This window comes from Alnus glutinosa, chromosome 3 (genome assembly GCF_958979055.1).
Source record: "Alnus glutinosa chromosome 3, dhAlnGlut1.1, whole genome shotgun sequence".
NCBI classification, from domain to species: domain Eukaryota; kingdom Viridiplantae; phylum Streptophyta; class Magnoliopsida; order Fagales; family Betulaceae; genus Alnus; species Alnus glutinosa.
Genome location: NC_084888.1, coordinates 22497556 through 22517443, shown reverse-complemented (window position 1 = coordinate 22517443; position 19888 = coordinate 22497556). Strand labels below are relative to the sequence as shown.

The following is a 19888-nucleotide window of genomic DNA, read 5'->3' as shown; positions in this document are numbered from 1 at the left end:
CTTTGCCGCTCACCTTAATCCACTGTTTTTCTTCCTAGGACCGTAAATTTCCAGGACTTTCATGTTTTTCAAAGCCTTGGATATCCATCGTTTTCTAGAATTCAAAGTTGTTTAAGGCGTGCTTTTTTGACTGCTGAGACTTTCAATTTGTTGGCTTTGTTAGGTTTGAATCTTTATTGTTTCTTTGTTGCAGATAAAACGTCAAACTTGTCAGTAATATTTTTTATAACATTGAGATTAACATATTATCAGAATTACCCTAAAACAAATTAGAAATAGAAAAAGAAACATCAATTCTACACAGACGTTGAACAGAAAAAGAAACATCAATTCTACACAAATTTTGAGCATCTACACATCAATCAAAATATTCAGCACATTAAGATTCTAGAGGGGTGAAGTCACCATATTAGGTCAGCCCAGTAAATTAAATTTACTGAAGTTTCCACTTGACTTCAATGGTTCAACATTAACCAATTTCTAAGCAAGTTATGATCTTCACCATTGAACTTACCAAAAATATATTGATCCTCCCTTTAGATCAAGACCTGTCTTACCCCAATTTACCAGTCTACATAAGCCTTAGAGCAACAGTATATGTATGCTGTTTACATCAGTTTAACCTCTATAATCCACATCCCAAAAAATTACCTGATGTTCAGGCTGATTGTGGTATCCCGCTTTTCGCCACTGAGCTATTGTCACACCATGAAAAATAACAATAGTGAAATATGAGTCCAAAAGCAGGATCTTGTCAGCTGCAATGGAGGCCACGTCAAGAAGGGCAGGTTCTGGGCCTGAATGAAATGAGTAAGAAATCAATGAAGGCTGAATCATCACAACTGAATTGGCAACATTTTCTCGGTTCAGTATCATTCTGAAGTATGCAGTCTCATCAGGGCTGTTGTTAAAAACCTGCAACAAACAGAATTTAATTAAGAGTTATATGACAAGATCTAAAAGACAAATATGTTAGAACTACAACTTAAGGATGCCACAAAAACATTAGACAAACAGACTACCATATACCTGAACAAACTGAGAACGTCGTAAATGAAACATAAACTGAGGGAATATTGAAAGTCGTGGAGACAAGCTGAAAGAAGATGGACTGTCCTTCTGGTAATCTCCAAACCGAGAACATAGATTTATCAATGCTTTATCCAACCATCTTATAGGGTCAAACTCAGCCTGAAAACCAATGCCATCATGTCACAAAATGGCCGACGGCAATCATGACCAAACAAGTCATAAGTCATCAGAATGAAAATAAAATGTGCTGAATAAACTAATTGAGTGAAATACAAGTTTACATCTAAAACACTAACTCGTGTATAATTTTATCTTTCCAATAAATTGTGCAAAGTTATGTAACTTGAGTATGATTTACGAAGTCTTACTACATGTCCAACAAACTGACATTCACAGTTTGTGTCATTGTATCAGGCAGCAATAACAGTGTGGTTGGTTATTCTTATCAGTTTCCCTGGTATCTAACTATTCAGTAAAAGTGAAGAATGGTTTCCAACTTTCACGCTAGGATGGATGGATAGCCAAAATAATAAAATCGAACACCTAATCCAACCTACATAGAAAATGTGGAAAGTACCAGATTATATACACCTGTTTTTTTTTTTTTTTGAGTAAGAAAATTTTATTAAAAAGCATAAGAGTCCCTTAAGTACACTGGAAATATACACAGAAACCACCAAAACGAGCCTACAAAAGAAACCAGATTATATACACTTGTTTAGCATTAGTTGAGTCAATTACATACCGCAATCAAAAAAGAAAAAGGGATTCATATTTACAAAATGAAGAACATGCTTTGAGTTGTGATTTAGTGTAGGTCATTGAATTCTAATTGAGAATTCACAAGAGCCCGTACCACTTCCCCTTTTAATTTCTCTAGCTGACTCTATTTTCGAAGGTTCCCACCGAAATCCACCACGCCATCACCTCATACAATCTTGTCTCCTTCTGCGGCACGAAAGCTGTGAGTGGACGTGCCTGCAATCCTACCTTGAGCAACCTCCTTTTGAGCTTGTGGTGCGAAGGCAACGGTCCTAGCTGTACGAGGAGCTCACACCACCATCGCACCGGGCACCTCTGCATCGCACTAAGTCCCACTGACAGTATCAACCCTTATTGAGGCCACAAAATCTGCATATAACCCCTCATCCAAATGCACTGCTCGACCTTCCCTAGCCTTCCTATAGTAATTCTGAAACGGCTTAGAAACCAACGCCTCTGGAATAGAGTGACGTTGCCTCTCTCCCAACTCAACTGCCCCTGAGTAAGATCCACCGGAAAAGACCTGAACCTGCTTAGGTGAAATAAGCTGACACCGAGGATCCTTGTTGTCACCCAAAGTAAACCCCCCCCACCCCCCCCCCCCCCCCCGCGAATGTCAACATACCCAAAACCATAGCATTCCGGAGCTGGAGAAGACCTTGCAGCCTTGAGGGAAGCTTCGAAAGACACTGAAGACAACATCTCCAAAGAAGCTGGATCTTGTGCAAGCAGCCCGTCAGAGCTGGACTAAGATACCGAAATAACAAGACCAAAGCTCCCCGGGTCAAACCCATCTCGAACAGTGGAGCGAAACACCTCTGACCCTAACTCTAGCAGCCCCAAAACCGAGCCTACCACAGGAGGAAAATCGCATGCAGCCACTGACCCAATTGAAAAAACTTCTCTAACCAATTCAAGCCCATATCCTTCCTCCATCAAGACCTTCGGTGAAGAGGTCTCAATGGAGGTTCCGTCGTCTCCTACCTGAACCGACAATCCACGCCCAGGTCCTTTGGCCTGCTAAGAAAATCTCAAAAAAAAAAAAAAAAAAAAGCTTAAAATCCTTACCCAACGTGTAGCAACCCACCCCGACGACACAATATTGTCCGCTTTTTCTCCCTCGAACCAGACTTCCTAGGAGGTCATCCATCTTAGTACTACTCTCGCAGAAGCACGCTTAACTACGGAGTTCTAATAGGTTCATCGTCATCACGACTTTAAAACGCGTTGTGTTAAGAAGGGTGTGTTTATACATATAAGCACATCCTCATTCCCAGGCAATGTGGAACGTCACACGATGACTTGTAAACCGGTTTGAGCAGGTGTATGGGTTTCTTGCTGCCAGCCTTGGCCCTGAGGCCTTTGGGCTTAAAATCCAATCCAACTAAACGACCCATAAATCCTCTAACCCGATCCGGCTCAAAACGACAAAACCCTAGAAGCATCTTCACCAAGCGAACGAAAAAACTGCCCTTTGTCTCTATCGTCTTCTTCGTTGTGCCGGTGGAAGTAGCATCCAGCGAACTAGGGAATCCTAGCCGTTCGCATCTCCTCACCACCGTTCACCAACACAATCGAAAACAGATCGATAGGAATCACGAACAGCGTCTCTATCTTCTTCTTTGTTGCTACGTTGTAAAAGGTCGCTGCCGACGAAGTCCTTCTTCACTAGATCTTTCAATGCCTCCTCAATTGTGACCATCAACCACGCAGAACATTGGAGACCCAAAAAGATAAACCCGCAAAAGCCCTTCCTCCTCTCCTTCAAGCAAAGCTTAGAAGCATCTACCTTCACCAAAAAGGAGAACCCTTTAGCTTCCACAGAGAAGCAACGTTCCATCTCAGCCTAATCCCTAATCATACCCCAATCATTAACCCTACCTATGTTGTTGATGAACTACAGACGAAAACCCGAGAGAGAGAACCCATTCTTTATTTGGGATGCCATTATTGAGAAGATAGAGCATACACTTTCTCCTTCATTGGCAGCAAATTGTATTGTTGATTCCCCTTGCAAAGAGTGTAAGTGTTCTTGCCATCATGAATGGTTTGACAATCATATTGCCAATATCTTCCAAGAAGAATATGGCAAACATCCATAGGCACCACATCACACCACACCTCATCAAAATACTTCCTCCGGATAGAAAATGAAACCAAACATCTCTTGGTAACCTTGACATCATTGCCCTTCTTAAACCAAGAAAGCCTATAAGGATGAGTATGTTCTTCAGTTTTGAGGTTCAGATTATTTACCACATCTTGAAATATCAAATTTTCAAAGCTACCCCCATCTATAATCATATTACACACCCTTCCACCAATACTACAAGTTGCGTAGAAAATATTGTTTCTCAACCAACCTTCCTTGATTTCATACTTTGGCACAAGGAGTCTTTCTCATCATAAATACTTGACCCTCTTCATCTTCAAAATCTCCTCCAATCTCTTCATTTAGGGGCTGATCATAAACAGGAAGTTCAATATCCTGCTCCGTCTCCTCAATTTCTTCCAACAAGAGTACTTTATTGCGATTCCCCATTATCTTTCTACAATCCGAAGATCGATGACCAGGTTCACCACACTTAAAACACTTGAAACCTCCTCCTTGGGACAGTATTCCAGAACCCACACAGCTGGAATTGGACTGGCTGAAAGAAGGCACACGAAATTGTTGGTTCCTGCTTGCTGTCCATCACCAACATTATGTTCTTCTCCCTTCGGCAAATAGGATCTCAGAACCTCAACATAAATCCTCCTCAACTTGGGTTTAGGCTTGGAATGTGTATTATCTGTCGAACAAGGTTGCTTCGAATAACTTGAAGGTCCAACGAGAAGACGGTTGAAAGTTAAACGAAGCTCCACCCCAAAGCGCTCCCAACCTTCACCAGTTCTCCCTTTCGGCACCAAGACAGAACCACTTCTTCTCCTACCCTCATATTCTTCTATGATAAGAAAAAACCCGTGCCTATTAGAGCATTGTTGGGCAAGAATCCGAGGGAAACCGGAAATGGATTGGTTCCAGAACACTCTACTGTCTTGAACTGTTACCAGATCCTTGAAAAACTTGAGCAGTCATGCAGCCTTGTCTTTTCCTAACAGAATGGACCTCGTCACTCCTTGATGTTTCTCATAAATCCTGATCCCAGTGAAGCCACCGACCACTGACAAAGCAAATTCCTTAGCTTCGACCGACCACCAGCACAAAGATCTCACCATTGAAAGACAATCTAAGGATTCGAAAGCTAACAGAAAGAGAGAGAGAGAGAGAGAGAGAGAGTCTAATCTACCCACTTCCCAGCAATAGTCAATAAGAGTTATAGAGCTAAATTTTATTGACAAAAACTTATTACAAAAGGCTGGTAATCTTTTATTTATAGTGTGTTACAGCTAATACTAGGTTATCCTATTCTTACATTGTGGTTACTTAAGAAAAATGACAGTCACAACAAACGGTTACAGAAAATTACAGAAATTGCCCTGCATCAAACCAGCTCAAGAAACCCATCATAGACAACCAAAACCAAAGGCTCCAACCACGCCAACATCAGAGAGCACACAGACGATAGAAGATGTCTACATGCGCCGACGAGAGGGAGAAAAGAGGGGAAGAGAGAACTTCAGGAGAAAGAACCCAAAAATTATAGTTGAGTTATTCTACAATTTGGCCTAAGAGTAATTGATTTCTTCCGTGATTCTTTTCAAATTTGCATTATTTTTCAATATCTCCTTGGTGATGATTGAAATTTTATAATCTTCATTTGTACGTAAAAATTTCTGCAGTCTGGAGTAGTCATGAAAGAGAAACGGGAGAAGATATAAATATAAAGCTGCATTTGATCAGATTCAGCTTAATTCTCTTGCTCCTTCTCAGAAAGAGGCCATCTTTGCACTCAGTGCTCTCCAAGACTCTTGACAAAATAACGTTAGATGAGTATCTCAAATGTTTAGGGGAAAGTCTTTCCAGAACTTAACTGGCAAACTAATATTCGTGGCAGCTGTGTATTCTATTTGGAGAGAAAGAAACACTAAATCCTACCACCAACAGCCCCAACATGTTTGTGATCTAATTCAAGATATTATTTGTTGTGGTAAGTAGGGGTTAATCTTTGTATAAATTTCCCCTCAACCTAGTTTCTTTTTGCCTTTTTCTGGACAGTTCTTTTCCTCTTGCATATAATACTTACCATTATCCAAAAAGACAAAACTGTTGATTCATCAACAATGATTCAGAGTGCTAATGCAGCTGAGGACAAAAATAACTATACTATCGTTGATGAACTAGCGAATCAATAAACCTAAGAAAAGTATACAAATTGACAATATGGATATCTGGCAACAAAGAAGTAGTGTGGATTGCTGATAATTTATGGGGACAGAGAATGATCTTGCAAGTAAGAATCAGTGCCCCAATCACAGAAAGATCTCATTGTTGATCTAAAATCAAGACATTAGTAGATGTTTCAAATAGGAAATTCACATATTATATGTTATTATTAAAATATAGACCAAATATGAATGAGGTACTCATATTACATTAATCATATCCCGAATACAAAGTACAAAAAGCCATGTAAAATATAATCATTACCTCAGTTTCCATTTTGAAAGAAACTTGTCGTGCCATGACTACAACAGCTGCTTCTTGGTCAAATCCAGCAATCAAGTCCTACAGCATATAAAGTAGAATTATATGCTTTATCTCCAAAAGAACCAATATAAGTCTGCGGAGGGTGAGTCAAGGCCTAAGATCAAGTTGAGAAGCATGCATATATGTAAATCTTAAAAAAATAAAAAAAAATAAATAAAAGAGGAAATTTATGGAAAAAAAGGTTTAAGGCCCAAATTTGATGGAATCCAGTAAGAATAACAACAAACGTCCAAATTTATAGAAAAAAAAATAATAATATTTTCATTCACAGCTATCAACTATCTAAAGCAAGTGAATTATTTTTGTTTTTATTTTTTTTTTTATAATAATGGCATATCATTAAAAAGCGCAGAGAGGCGCAACCCTAATACACAGGAAGTATACAAAAGTGCCCCTAAAACAAGTGAATCATGGAGCTCAAATCACCAACAACAATCAATTCTCACATCATTATCTTTAAAAAAGAATCCTTGGCCACAATTTTCAATCATGCACAACTGAAAAGAAACAATTGCCACTTCGGCAAATATAAAAACAATTACAAATTGGTGCATAAAATTAAGGAATATAATCTCTAAATTTTTTGGCTAATAAGAATCAACATTTCACACAATTTATTTATCAAAAAATCGTTTCCACACTGATATACGTAATCAATGCAAACATGAAGATTATGTCAACTCTGATTAAATCACGTCTTCATTCTCTTCAGGTGAAGTGATACACTATCGACATATAATGCACATGCATAAAAACGAGTCCAACATATGGAAAAAAAAATATAAATACATACATACATATATATATATATATATTAACAAGAGATCCAAAACATTTTTCAAAACCCAGCACTAATTGCAAAGAAGTCTAATAATTTTCTTTTTATATGTAATTGCAATATCAATAAATTACCATGTGCTGATATCCAAGTAAACAAGCAAAAGTTTGAAAAATCTGCAAAACTAGAAATAAGCAAACTATGATGTGCTGATATCTGAGTAAAGAAAGTGTTGAACATGTTCTACCGCAACTCTACCACCTAAGTCTTTATATCTTCCAAGCTCTAAGCATTCCGCTCTCTCCAAAGGCACCACATTAAAATGAATAGAGCCAACCTCCATACTTCCATAATTGTACCTAGCCCTACCTGTCCTCTCCAACTCACCAACAAATCGTGCACCCGTCTAGGCATAACCCAATCTACACCAAACAGATTAAGAATTGAACTTCACAATGAATCAATAAGTGATCAATGGACACTACTTCTTGCACGTGCAACACCACTCAACCACCACAACATTTCTCTTTCTCAAATTATCCAACATCAATATTTTTCTTAAGGTCGTTGTCCACACAAAAAACGCCACCCTCGACGGAGTCTTGACTCTCAAAATACTCTTCCAAGAAAAATGGGATCCATTCAGGCTAGTGAGTACTTGATAAAACGACTTACACTTCAAACTCCATCCTATTCTATCCTCATCTCCTAGTCTTAGTCTGAAAGAATACAACCTCTCAAAGAAAGATAATACCACCTCCAACTCCTAATCCTAAACTGGTCTAGTAAAAATTACATTCCAGTGAATATTCCCGCCTCGAAACTACAAATTATATGCTACCCAGGCAACCTTTCTCCGTACATTACTTTTTTTGATAAGTAATAAATTTTATTAAAAAAATCGACGGCACCCCTATGTACACAGGAAGTATGTGCAAAAACAGCCAAAATAGCCCATAAAAGACCGCCCTCAAGAAGAAACCCCAATAAACCCAAGAAAACCCTCAACCCTAAGACCCTCAAACACGTAGACAACACAAAACAGCCCACAAGAGGAAGCCCAAACAGACCAACAAAAAAAAAACCCTTTACACTAGGACCGTCAAACCCAGAAAACACAAGGAGCAAACATGCTACCAAGCTTTAGCCTTACCTTTCCCTCACCAAGAGGACTCGCTCGCATTGCCGTAGTTAATAAAGCTATTTAGATTCCACAACTCCCTCATAGCTTTGTTCTTTGGACGCCCAAGCTTAACAATCCAAAGAAGGTCATCTTCAATGGCATCCGTAAACTCCAAGGAGGGATCCTCAATCTCCACACCATTCGACACCCCATCTTTATCATCAGGAGGAATGTCTAAGGAGCTACAACCCAAATAGGAGGGAGAAGCAACCTTTGCTGCAGACAACTGAGGATCAACCACAAAACCCTCAAGATCACTGACTTGCGCCGAAGAAACTTCCAACGGCTGCTAGAGGTGAGGGACTGGAGGAGGAGAGCAACCCCGAGTCCTTGAGGGCCTTGAATTCAAAAAACCCCGCCAAAGAAAACCCCCATCTGCACTTGTCGTGTACTGGGTCTTCTTAACAGATTGAGAGTTGTGAGTCTCGTCCCGCATTGGTGCCAGATCATCGACAACTGGACTTGAAGGAGAGGACTGAAAAATCGGCAGTGCTTGGGTCACAGACTGCAGCCCATACTCCACTTCCAACGGAGGGAACACATCCATCAGAGAATCCTCGTTGCCACCCAAAGAAATCCCCTCTGTTTGAGAAACACCAAAAGAAACAGACCCAATCATAGTATAACCGTTGTCAAAGAAGACAACTTGGCTCAATCTGGCGCGAGCGACCCGACAATACTGGGCTGAGGATCGAGCCCATCTTGTTGAACCTCCGAAAAAACCTCAGACCCGACCTCCGACAACCCCATCATCGAGTCTACCACGGTAGAGAAGGTATTATTTTCTGAATCCAAAACCGGCCCCTCATGCTTGAGAGAAGTATCTAAAGACCCCAAAGCTGACTCATGCTCAAGCGGAGACACCGAAGGAGAGGGGCCGGAGCTCACAGGGACAAACAAATCCTTCGTCAAGAAATTCGGCGAGGAGGAATGAGTAGAAGCTCCAAGAGTTCCAGCCGGAGCCGAAGGACCATGCCCAGAGACTTTGGGTTGAAGGAAAGACCTGAAAAGAAGCTTAACACCCTAACCTGAAGCCTTCCAAAACGGTGCAAAGGAGATAATGGGCTTCTTGCTAACAGATTTAGACCTGAAGCCATTGGGCTTAGGACCCAACCCAACTACCCGACCCAAAACTCCTCTGACCCGGTCCAACACTACACGAGAAAACCCTAGAAACACCTTCAACCAGCGAAAGACGGAAATGCCCTTGGAACCTGTCGTCTTCTTCACTACAACGCCGAGACAAGTCGTTGACGCTCACACCTCCTCACCACCCTTGGCCAACACCAGTGGAGGCAGATCGAGAGGAGTCGCTGACATCGACTTCAACCTCATCGTCTTCTCATCCGCACTGACAACCGAGCGTAGCACGGCTGCATATGAACGACCGGAACCCCCCTTCTGTATCCCCTCCAAGGAAGGCACCTTAAAAACTTGAGGCCACTCTTTAGCTCCGAGGAGAGCCAACGTCTGCCGTAACTCACCCGCAAACCTACGCCAGCCCCATCCACCATGACCCTCGAGGAGTCAGATAATACCTTTCCGACCACCCTCTGCAGAAACATCTACCTCCATCTGGCCTCAAAACTACTATGATGTCCTATTTCATTTCCTCCCAACACTTATGGAAAAAGGCCATACTTAGACCATCTGGCCTCAGCGCCTTGTCACCATTCAAACCCCTCAACACCTCCTACACTTCTTGCTCCTCAAAATCTCTTTCCAACAACTTACTCTCTTTCGCAGCAATAGAAAGGAAAGACAAGCCATCCACCTTTGGTCGACAAGAAAATTGTTCGGAATACAATTGATTGTAGAATTACACTATATGTTCCTTTATTTCCGTAGAGTTAGAAGAAATGGAACCGTTGATGACTAAAGAATCCACTTGGTTATTTCTTCTATGAGAATTTGCCACCCTGTGAAAAAATTTCGTATTTTATCCCCCTCCCTCCACCACAAGACCCTAGATTTCTGTCTCCTACGTTCTGGCCTCTACCGTTTCCCTTTTATTTAAAATAAGCAAAGTTCAAAATAAAAAATACGTTTTTGTAAACAGTTTGAAAAAAAAAAAAAAAAAAAAAAAAAAAAAAAAAAAAAAAAAAAAAAAAAGAGAAAAAAAAGAGGAGGCACAAAACAAGGCCCAACCCTAACACATTGGAGGTATAGAAGAGAAACACCATTAAACAAAACATAATATCCAAAGCTGAGAACTTAAGAAGATCTAAAAACACAGAGAATTAGAAGTGAATTAATCAGTTGCAGCCAACCAATCAAAACGAAATCTTCAAACTAACAATTTCTCATCACCAAAATTTCAAGTTCTAACAAGCACTTCTCTCAATTCACACCACATATGTGACACCTCAAAAAATAGTAGGAAGATAAATTGCCCATATTGAGTGAGTTGATTACAAAGCCATTTATGGATGCTAAGTGCCACATTGGTTCCTTACTAGAGGAGACTAGGCTTTATAAATGATTCTAGAAAGCTCCAATTGTAACTTGACATGTCCTTCTGGAGTAATAGGGCAAATATGGATAGCGTTTTCCCAAGGGTTGTTACAACATAGGCACAACAGTAACACTTTTCAACCCATACTATCTCCATGCATATGAGATCTACCATTCCAACAAAAGGACGGCGTATATTATCATATTTAATTTTGTTTTTGGCAAGTGGTCATTCAAAACTAGGGTAGGGGCGACCACGGGAGAAGGATCAAAACAGACACACACACACACAAACACATGGTACATATATGTAAATAAACACCATGAGTTCAATATTATATGGAGCACATAAGAAATCAATCATTGAAGGGAAGCAGATATGTTATGCCCTAACTCTTACCAAATATCTTTCTCTCAACGTTTTGGGCTCATTATAGGAATTGCATTATCTTGACTTCCCAAGCATTAATTTGAGAGTCGGTGCATGCATGCTTATATGCATAAAAGGGAAGTGATGGTTAGCAATTAGAAATCTAGAGATCTCCCTTCACTATATACAAACTTTATGTAGCTTTTCCTAGGTAGAGATTTTGGCTCTTGAAAAAGGACAACAGAATTTTGCCTTGGGATTGAGTGACATTATGGTTAAGGAAGAACCTCTAATGTTACATCTAGAGCTAGTTAATGCCGGCTTTGGTATTTTGCCAAAAGCCATTTTGTCGCGGACATTTTCAGTTATCCATCTAACCTTCAAATGGAGGCTGCACGTGCACTTAAATCAATTCACTAAGAGACAACAAGGTATGTTTTTATATGCCAACTCATCTGCCCATAATGCACTTGTACTTTGTCGCGGACATTTTCAGTTATCCATCTAACCTTCAAATGGAGGCTGCACATGCACTTAAATCAATTCACTAAGAGACAACAAGGAATGTTTTTATATGCCAACTCATCTGCCCATAATGCACTTGTAGTTTGAAAGGAAAAGGTGATTAAATTTCCTAAGTGCACAGGTCCTCCATACTAAGACAGAGTGGTTTGCCACTATATACCACACGTCAAATGATTCCACCAAAAGTCTAACCAAACAACCCTACAGAGCCATAGTTCCCTACCAAAATCTTAGACGTAGCATGTCCTAAACCTAAAACAAATTGCTGTCTAGATTCTCCTATATCCGATTTGCCATCACATTTTGTTCTATATCCATTTTGGTATTAAAGCTTTTGTTCTACATCAGTTTGGTATTAAAGCAAGGAGCCACTTGATGTTTTCACATCGTGGAAGATAAGAGTAGGTTGACATGGCAAGAGGTTAAATCGCTTTTTAAAGAAGAGATTCTTGTACGAGATGATCTACAGGATGTTCTTCTTGATCAGCTCTATACTCTTCAACAAGGCAATTTATGTGGAAGTGATTATGCAAGAAAATACAAGGAATTAATTCTTAAGCGTGGAACAGTTGAAAGTGAACGTATAACTATTACTCGATTTAAAAGTGGGTTTATATATGAATTAAATAAGGGAAAACTTCACTTAAACTCTTGATTTTTCATTACTTTTTCAATCAAGTACTCAAACTTTAAAAAGTGTCAATTTAGGGTATCCATATTTCGATTTTTTTTCAATTTCAACCTTCCATAAGAATTTTTCGTTAAATCCTATCAAAATTTTCAAAATATTCCTGTATTTTTTAAATAAAAAATAAATAAATTACATAAGTTTTCAAAGATTCAGCCATGAGTATTTTTGCAAATTCCGTTAAATTCTGAATAACATTTAAATTATTGCTCAAAGATTCAGGCATGGGTATTTTTACATATTCCGTTAAATTCTGACTAACACCTAATCCTTGCAATTTTTTTCTTTTTTTTTTCCTAAAAGAAAATAGGGCTATTTTAAAAATTTTGACAGGATTTAATAGAAAATTCTAACGAATGATTGAAATTGAAAAAAATTAAAATATGAATACCTTAAATTGACACTTTTTAAAGCTTGAGTACTTAATTACAAACATGATAAAGATCAGAGGTTATAAGTGAATTTTCCCCTTAAAGATAAGATGCCTCATGTACTATGAAGATCTTGAAGAAGCTCTTGATACAGCTATCATGTGGGAAACATTCATAGAGGATTGGAGATCTAACGAAAAAGTAAGACTCAATTTGTAAGCTGAAACAGCAAATTGAAAAATTAAAGGCCGAAGCATTTGTTGTGAAGAAAGTTCTCAAATTACTTGACAAAGAGAAGTTTCAAAACAAAGACAACGAAGGGGAGGTAAAAATTCCTGTTGTAGTGATAGACCACAAAACCAGCCGCTAATCAACCTGCAAAAATGCCTAGAGTACTAATTAATTTGTCCAAGGACTGCACTGATGTTTCTTCTTTACAAAAGTTTTTACAATCTATGTATGAGTACTCAACTGATTTAGTTAAGGATAAAAGCTGTTCATTGAGCGACAAAAAAAACTTCCAAGTTGGAGATGCAAGAAGATGAGTTCTTATTAAAGGAATTCAAGGAAAACTTGGAGTTAGAATCAAAGGAAGATATGATATGGAAAAATGTGTTTATAAGGTGTCGTTAGGTCATGAATTAGAAGTGTGGAAACCAGCCTTGACTACCATTTCCCATGAAGTAAAAGTTGAAACAAAAAAAAAAAAAAGACCTGATGATGAAACAAAACTTTAGAGAGATAAAAACAATGTATGAAACAGAAAGTGAACAAATTGGGCGGAAATGATGCAAGATATAAGCAAAGAACAGAGGGGACAAGGTGTCTCATTTCTTGGTTTATGCTGCATATTAAAATGAGGCCATATCATCTACGACGACTTTTCAAAATATTGAATTTTTGGTCACACTGAAATTTTTAATGGTCCAATTGAAATGATGGATGTATTACTATCATTATTGCTGCATCAAACAAAAAAAGAAACAAAAAGTCATAGATTAACTAATGAAGCCAAGAATCATTGTACTTCAACATTTCAACACTCGAGGACGAGTTGATTATATTATTAATTTTAGGAGTTCCGATATTTAATAATTTTCAGATTTTTAGGTATAGGCAGAAATTTGAGTGCATTATATTTTATTTGGGTTTCATTATGTTATTGAGTTTTATTTGTGGAATTCAGTAGTTATTTTGGTAAGTCCATTAAGGTTAGGCATTAGACGCCAATAAATATTTTTTTTGATAAGTATAACAGTACATCATACTTATTAGACGCCAATAAATATAGATGTAATGATTTTTTTCTATGATGGTTAAATAAAGACTTTCCATTAATGAATGCTCTTGAAGATTGTGTGACAAAACCTTTTTCCAAGGTGTGATGCCAAGGAAACCCTAATGGCACGTTTGGTACGTGGATTAGAGTCAGGAATGGAATAGCTATTCCTGTGAAATAACTATTCCATTTGGTTGGTTATTTTTTTACTATCATTACAAGCGTAAGGCGCACACCTAACTAGGACCAAAAAGAATAGGGAAATTATGATAACTAATTGTCAAAGGAGAAACATAAGCCACAGTCCAAAGATACAAAGATACAAAGTTTTGAAGAAAAATGACTTAATCTTCTCCAATGTTCTCTCACGGTCCTTAAAACTTCTGTCATTCATTTTCCTCCATAAACACCCTAAAAGGCACGTACGCACCATCTTCCACACAACAGCACTTCGCGTACTCGATAGTCCACCAACAAGCAAACAAGTTGACTACACATCTAGGCATAACCCACGATAGTCCAAATTGAATGAAAAAAAAAAAAAGGCAGTCCAGATGGCGCAAGCCACGTCACAATAAAGAAGAAGATCCATAGACTTCCCATTCCTCTTACACATGCAACACTTGTCCGCCACAATGACATGTCGCTTCCTAATTTTATCCATGGTAAAGATCTTTCCTAATGCCGCCAACCAAGTGAAGAAGGATGCCCTAGCCTTACTCTGCCAAACACTCTTCCAAGAGAAGTGAGAGCCTTCACTATATACCAAGGCACTATATAAGGATCTAACCTTTAACAACTCTTTTTTGGAGGGACCCAACAGAGCTTATCTTCACTTTCTCGTCTCAGTCTAGCTGAATACAACACCCTGAAGAATGAGACAAAGACATCTACCTCCCAATCATGAGCCGCTCTAGCAAAGCTCATGTTCTACTAAATTTGATCCACCATAGCAAGACTCCTGGAAATACGTATTCCTCCCAAAAATGAGAGGAATAGCTATTCTTTCCGATGGGAATGTCAATATTGAGAGAAAAGCCCAACACATCTTTTTAGTCCCTCTTTCTCTCTTGTCACCCTCTCTCTCTACAATGGATGAGCACCAACCAAAGCCACCTGCTTCGCCTAGTGCTCTCGTATACGATGAGGTAGTTGTCGGAAGGGTGACTCGTGCAAGTTTGCTCATGGAGCCTTGCTGGCTCCACCCTGCTCGCTACCAGACCCATGCAAGGATGACCTGAGTTGTCGCCGCCGAGTCCTTTTTCGTTCACAAGTAGGCGCAACTCTAGGTCCTGCCTCAGTAGAGTCCAAGGGCTCATGGGTCGAGCGAGTACTTTGACAGGTCACCAATTTGCCATGCCTTTGATTCATATTTGACTAAGGGCTCGTTTGTTTCATCGCCCAATTCGATCCTAATGTCACCGTCAAATTTCTTCTCAGTTTGACTCGTCGCCTTTGGTTTGTCGCCCACTTTGATCATGAAGTGGGTATTACTTTTTTTCTCAGGATTTTTTTTTTATGGGTATAGTTTGAATGAAAATTGAGAGATAGAACCAATTTGTTGAAGTTTTATAGCATATACATAATATTTGAAATGAATTTCTAGGAGACGCAAAGGATAATCTATACAAGGTGGTTCTGGATGTTATTGACTTCTCAGAATTTGATTTGTTATGGGTGTAGTTTGAATGAAAAATTATACATAAAGAACCAATTTGTTGAAGTTTTATAGCAGATACAGAGTGTTAAAGGAATATGAATGCTCTATCATATTTGATAGTTGTCTTTGGTGGCGGTCACCGCCTCTCCTTCTCCGCTAGGTATTCATCCTTCGCCACCTTTGGAGTCCGTAGCAGTTAGGGAGCCTCCGGTCAACTTGTGTTGGCGAGGGTTCCTTATTCTGCCCAGCCATTCTACCCCGCCTCTTGAGGTGGGAGAATATTCGAGGGGAGGTATTTCTGAAGAGGCTGTAGGTTCTTCCAAGGTAGGTTTCGACGATACGTTGTGCCTCCAAGCTGTTGGGATCTCTTTTGAGGGGAACGTAAAGGGTTTTTTGGATGTCATGGCTCAAGTGGTTGAAGGGCAGAAGGGAATAGAGAACTACATAACCTTGAGTATGAAATCAATTATGATGCTAGGAGTCTTGGTTCTACTCGGGGCAAAAGCAAGAGGGCTCTTGATGTGATGTAATGTTGGGTTTTTGTGCGGATGGTTTGGGTTTTCTATTGTGGGTGTTTTTTTTCTTCATTCTCTTGTCTTTTTTGCCTTTTTCGTTTTTGCATCCTTTTGTATACTCCTTGTATGCTTAAGGGCGCCTACATCGTTTATAACATTTCACTACTTACTAATTAAAAAAAAAAAACATTTGGACTATGTTTTGGGATTACGTGATATATAATTAAGTTCTTTCCATCTATGAAAGTTGGAGGTTCTGCTGCTTCAATAATTTCTCCTCCGGATTTTGTCCTACATCACCTACAAAGAAATCATTTAAAGCAGGTGTCGGACCACTTGAACACCCTAAACTCATTGTGCTTGGTCCTTTGATATGGATTTCAGACACATGGTGAAATCCACTCCACAATGAAGCATGCTTGAATTTAATTGTGTTGGTTATTCTTGTGTGGCATGAATTGAAAAAAAAAAAATAAATAACAGCTAGAACTTGAAAACTAACTGTTTATATTTAATTAAAAAAAATTGAAAGGTCGTCCATAAAAATGTAAAATAGAATTGTACTAAGGTTTTTTAGAAAATTTTATTACAATATGATTCTATTCACCAGCGTATTACACTGAACCAAACAATGTAAAACATATTCAGGATTCCAATCCAGTGCTACAATCAAACTAATGAATATGAATAGGTATTCCATTTCTAATAATAGTTATTCCTTTTCTCAATGGAATAGTTATTCCACATACCAAACGTGCCCTAAGTGTGATGTTTAAGAAAACTAGATGTGATGCCTAGGTTTGTCTCTTTCTTTTCTTCTTTCAATTTTCTTTTGAGCTTCCAGCAATTGTGTTTTGAATTCGAACCAATATTAGAACCAATTTTTCATATACTATTTCTTTAGAGTTCAACTCCAAAGAACCTCAAATCACCCACCCATCAAATAGCTCATAAGTGACTCCAAAATACCAAAATACCCTTCTCGGATTACTGCACACAGCCCAGGATCAGCAACTTAGAACTTGAGTTTTCCCGTTTTGTTTGCCTTCAAACTAAATCCCACTCCTTACCTTAATTGAAACCCTCGTTCTCTAATATTTCCAGCCCTTTCCACTACAAAACCCTAATCAAACAACCTTACAATAGCCTACTTTCATACCAAAATCTTAGCCATAGCTTTGCCTAAACCCTAAAACAAGTTGCTGCCCAGATTATCTTACATCAGATTTGATATCACGTCTTTTGTTCTACATCAATTTTGGTATCAAAGCTTCTCTCCTACATCATAATGCTTTGGTCAAACACATTAGATTATCATTTAGTAGCAGCCTATCAATAACTCCATGTTTTACACACAGGCATTCACAGCCACATAGTATCTAACTTTTATATAACTAATGCCACATTTTTTTTTTTTGATAAGTAAGAAAACTTTATTAATAAAAGCGTAAGGCGCCCTAAGTACACAAGAAATATACACAAGAGCAGCCAAAGCTAACCCGCAAAGCTCAACAAAACCCGCAAAACCTAAACCCCAGAAGCCGAAAAAACACCCAAAAGCAAACTACAAAAGAGCCCAACTAAGATACAGGGCAACCCACCACCCGCCAAGGCACACCAACCTACACCATGTGTGCTTGCCTTTCCTACGCCTGAAGAGATCTTTCGCGTCACCATAATTGATGGAGCTATGCAAATTCAGAAGCTCTCTTTTTCCTATAAACTTTTGGCTTGCAATCATCTTATCCCGCTGGAAATCTTCTTCCATGGAATCCCAAATTGCCATGGCCTCCTCCCCAAAAGCCCCATCTGATGCCCAATCCAAGGGCAATCGATCCCAATAATCATCTTTCTCCTCCCAAACCACAATCTCCCCGTTATGATCAAAGCCAACAAGCTAATTCCGGGATTGGGAGAATCCATTTCCCTAAAGGAAGGAGGAATGATGCAACGCTTCGGAGGGGAGGAAGGTCCTACCACCGCAACATCGTTGACCTCCCAAGGCGAAGCGGGAGGGACTGAAACTATCGAGGGAAGGTTGAGAAACCCCTTCCTAAAAAGGCCCTGCTTTACTGGAAGCTTTGTCTTCTTCTTCGCTGGAGGCACAGCACCCGTAACCTTATTGAGAACAAGACCCACAGACAACTTTGAAGCTTCCAGAGAATCTGATAATAACCCATCATTCCATTTCACAGAATGACCTACCCCTAAGCTCCCTAGCCCTCCTGTAATAAGGCTGAAAAGGTTGGATATGCAGCAGGGGGGGGGCGGAAGAACGAATCTTCTCCCCCAACACAGAAGCCCCTAAGAGAAGATGAGGAACGAAGACAGAAGGCCCTGCACCACACGAGCTACTAGAAAATTCAGAACTCACTAACAGCCCAGCCGGAGCCGAAGGAGCAACCAGAATCGCTAGAGTTGACAGCTGTGGAGTCGGCAAAGAGGGGAAGATGAGAAGGGAAGCCGACTTGACTAGAGACGATGCTGGGTCAGTCTTCAAACAGCTAGACGACCCACCCCCTGGAGAAGAAAGACCCAAAAACACCCCAAAAGATATCTTTGGCGACATCTCCGGCAAAGTCTCAACGGCTGGGAGACTTTGGATTTAGGCAGGAAACGGCCCATTCGAAGACCAGTACGTTTACGAACAAGGCCAAACCTTGTAATCCAGCCTAGAAACTTCCTTGCAGCCCGGCCCAATACCATGTTAAAACCTATGACCAACTTACTCCACGTGCGCAAGTTTGAAATTTCAAATTTATCAGCCGTAGGAGACTCTAGTGTAGAACAGTCCACCACTAACCTCGGATTATCATCTACAAACCTCACCATCGAAATAAAATATAAGGATTTGTGTTTGTGCTGCCTTACCAAATGTTGGTAGAGGCTGTTTGTATATATAGATAAACTAGAACATAGTTACATGAGTTTATGAGACTACAATTCTGATAGGAATGAAACACTACAATCTAATCTGAGTATTTGAATTCAAAATATTATCTTATCACTAGTTCCTATAATCTAGGTTTTATCTTTATCTTCATCTTGAGCGCGCATAGAATTAGGAACTTTATCTCGAGAAGACATATCTAGCTGAGGGGTAGATATGTCTTTAACATGCCCCTGCAATCTTAACGGTATAGGGAGAACGTTGAGATTGGTACGAAGGAAAGCAAAACGTGCGGAGGAGAGAGGCTTGGTGAGAACATCCGCTAGTTGATCCTTGCTGGAGATGAATTGAATGCGGATGGTCTTCTTAGCAACCATGTCTCGAACAAAATGAAAGTCAATTTCGACATGTTTTGTTCGTGCATGGAAAACTGGATTTGAAGATAGGTAAGTAGCTCCGATGTTGTCACACCATAGTGTAGGAGGACGTGTAAAGCTGAGCCCAAGTTCAGAACATAGAGACATAATCCAGGAGAGTTCAGCTGCAGTGTTTGCTAGGGATTTGTATTCGGCCTCGGTGCTGGAGCGTGCAACAGTGTGTTGCTTTCGACAGCTCCATGAAATAAGATTTTTCCCAAGGAAAATACAATATCCACCCGTAGATCGACGATCATCTTGGTCTCCAGCCCAATCTGCGTCGGAATAGGCCTCAATGGAGGCTGTTGGGGCAC

At 39.6% G+C, this 19888-nt stretch overlaps 1 protein-coding gene across 1 annotated transcript in view; it reads right to left on the bottom strand.

Moving 5' to 3' along the window:
• The window catches only part of LOC133862816 (protein transport protein SEC23 C), a 47443-nt gene that overhangs the window by 7915 nt on the left and 19640 nt on the right, over positions 1-19888 (bottom strand). The window contains exons 8-10 of the mRNA XM_062298694.1: positions 6386-6463; positions 1030-1191; positions 652-915 (exon numbers count right to left, since the gene is read on the bottom strand). Coding sequence (XP_062154678.1) covers positions 652-915; positions 1030-1191; positions 6386-6463 — 504 coding nt within the window. The remainder of the gene's footprint in view (positions 1-651; positions 916-1029; positions 1192-6385; positions 6464-19888) is intronic.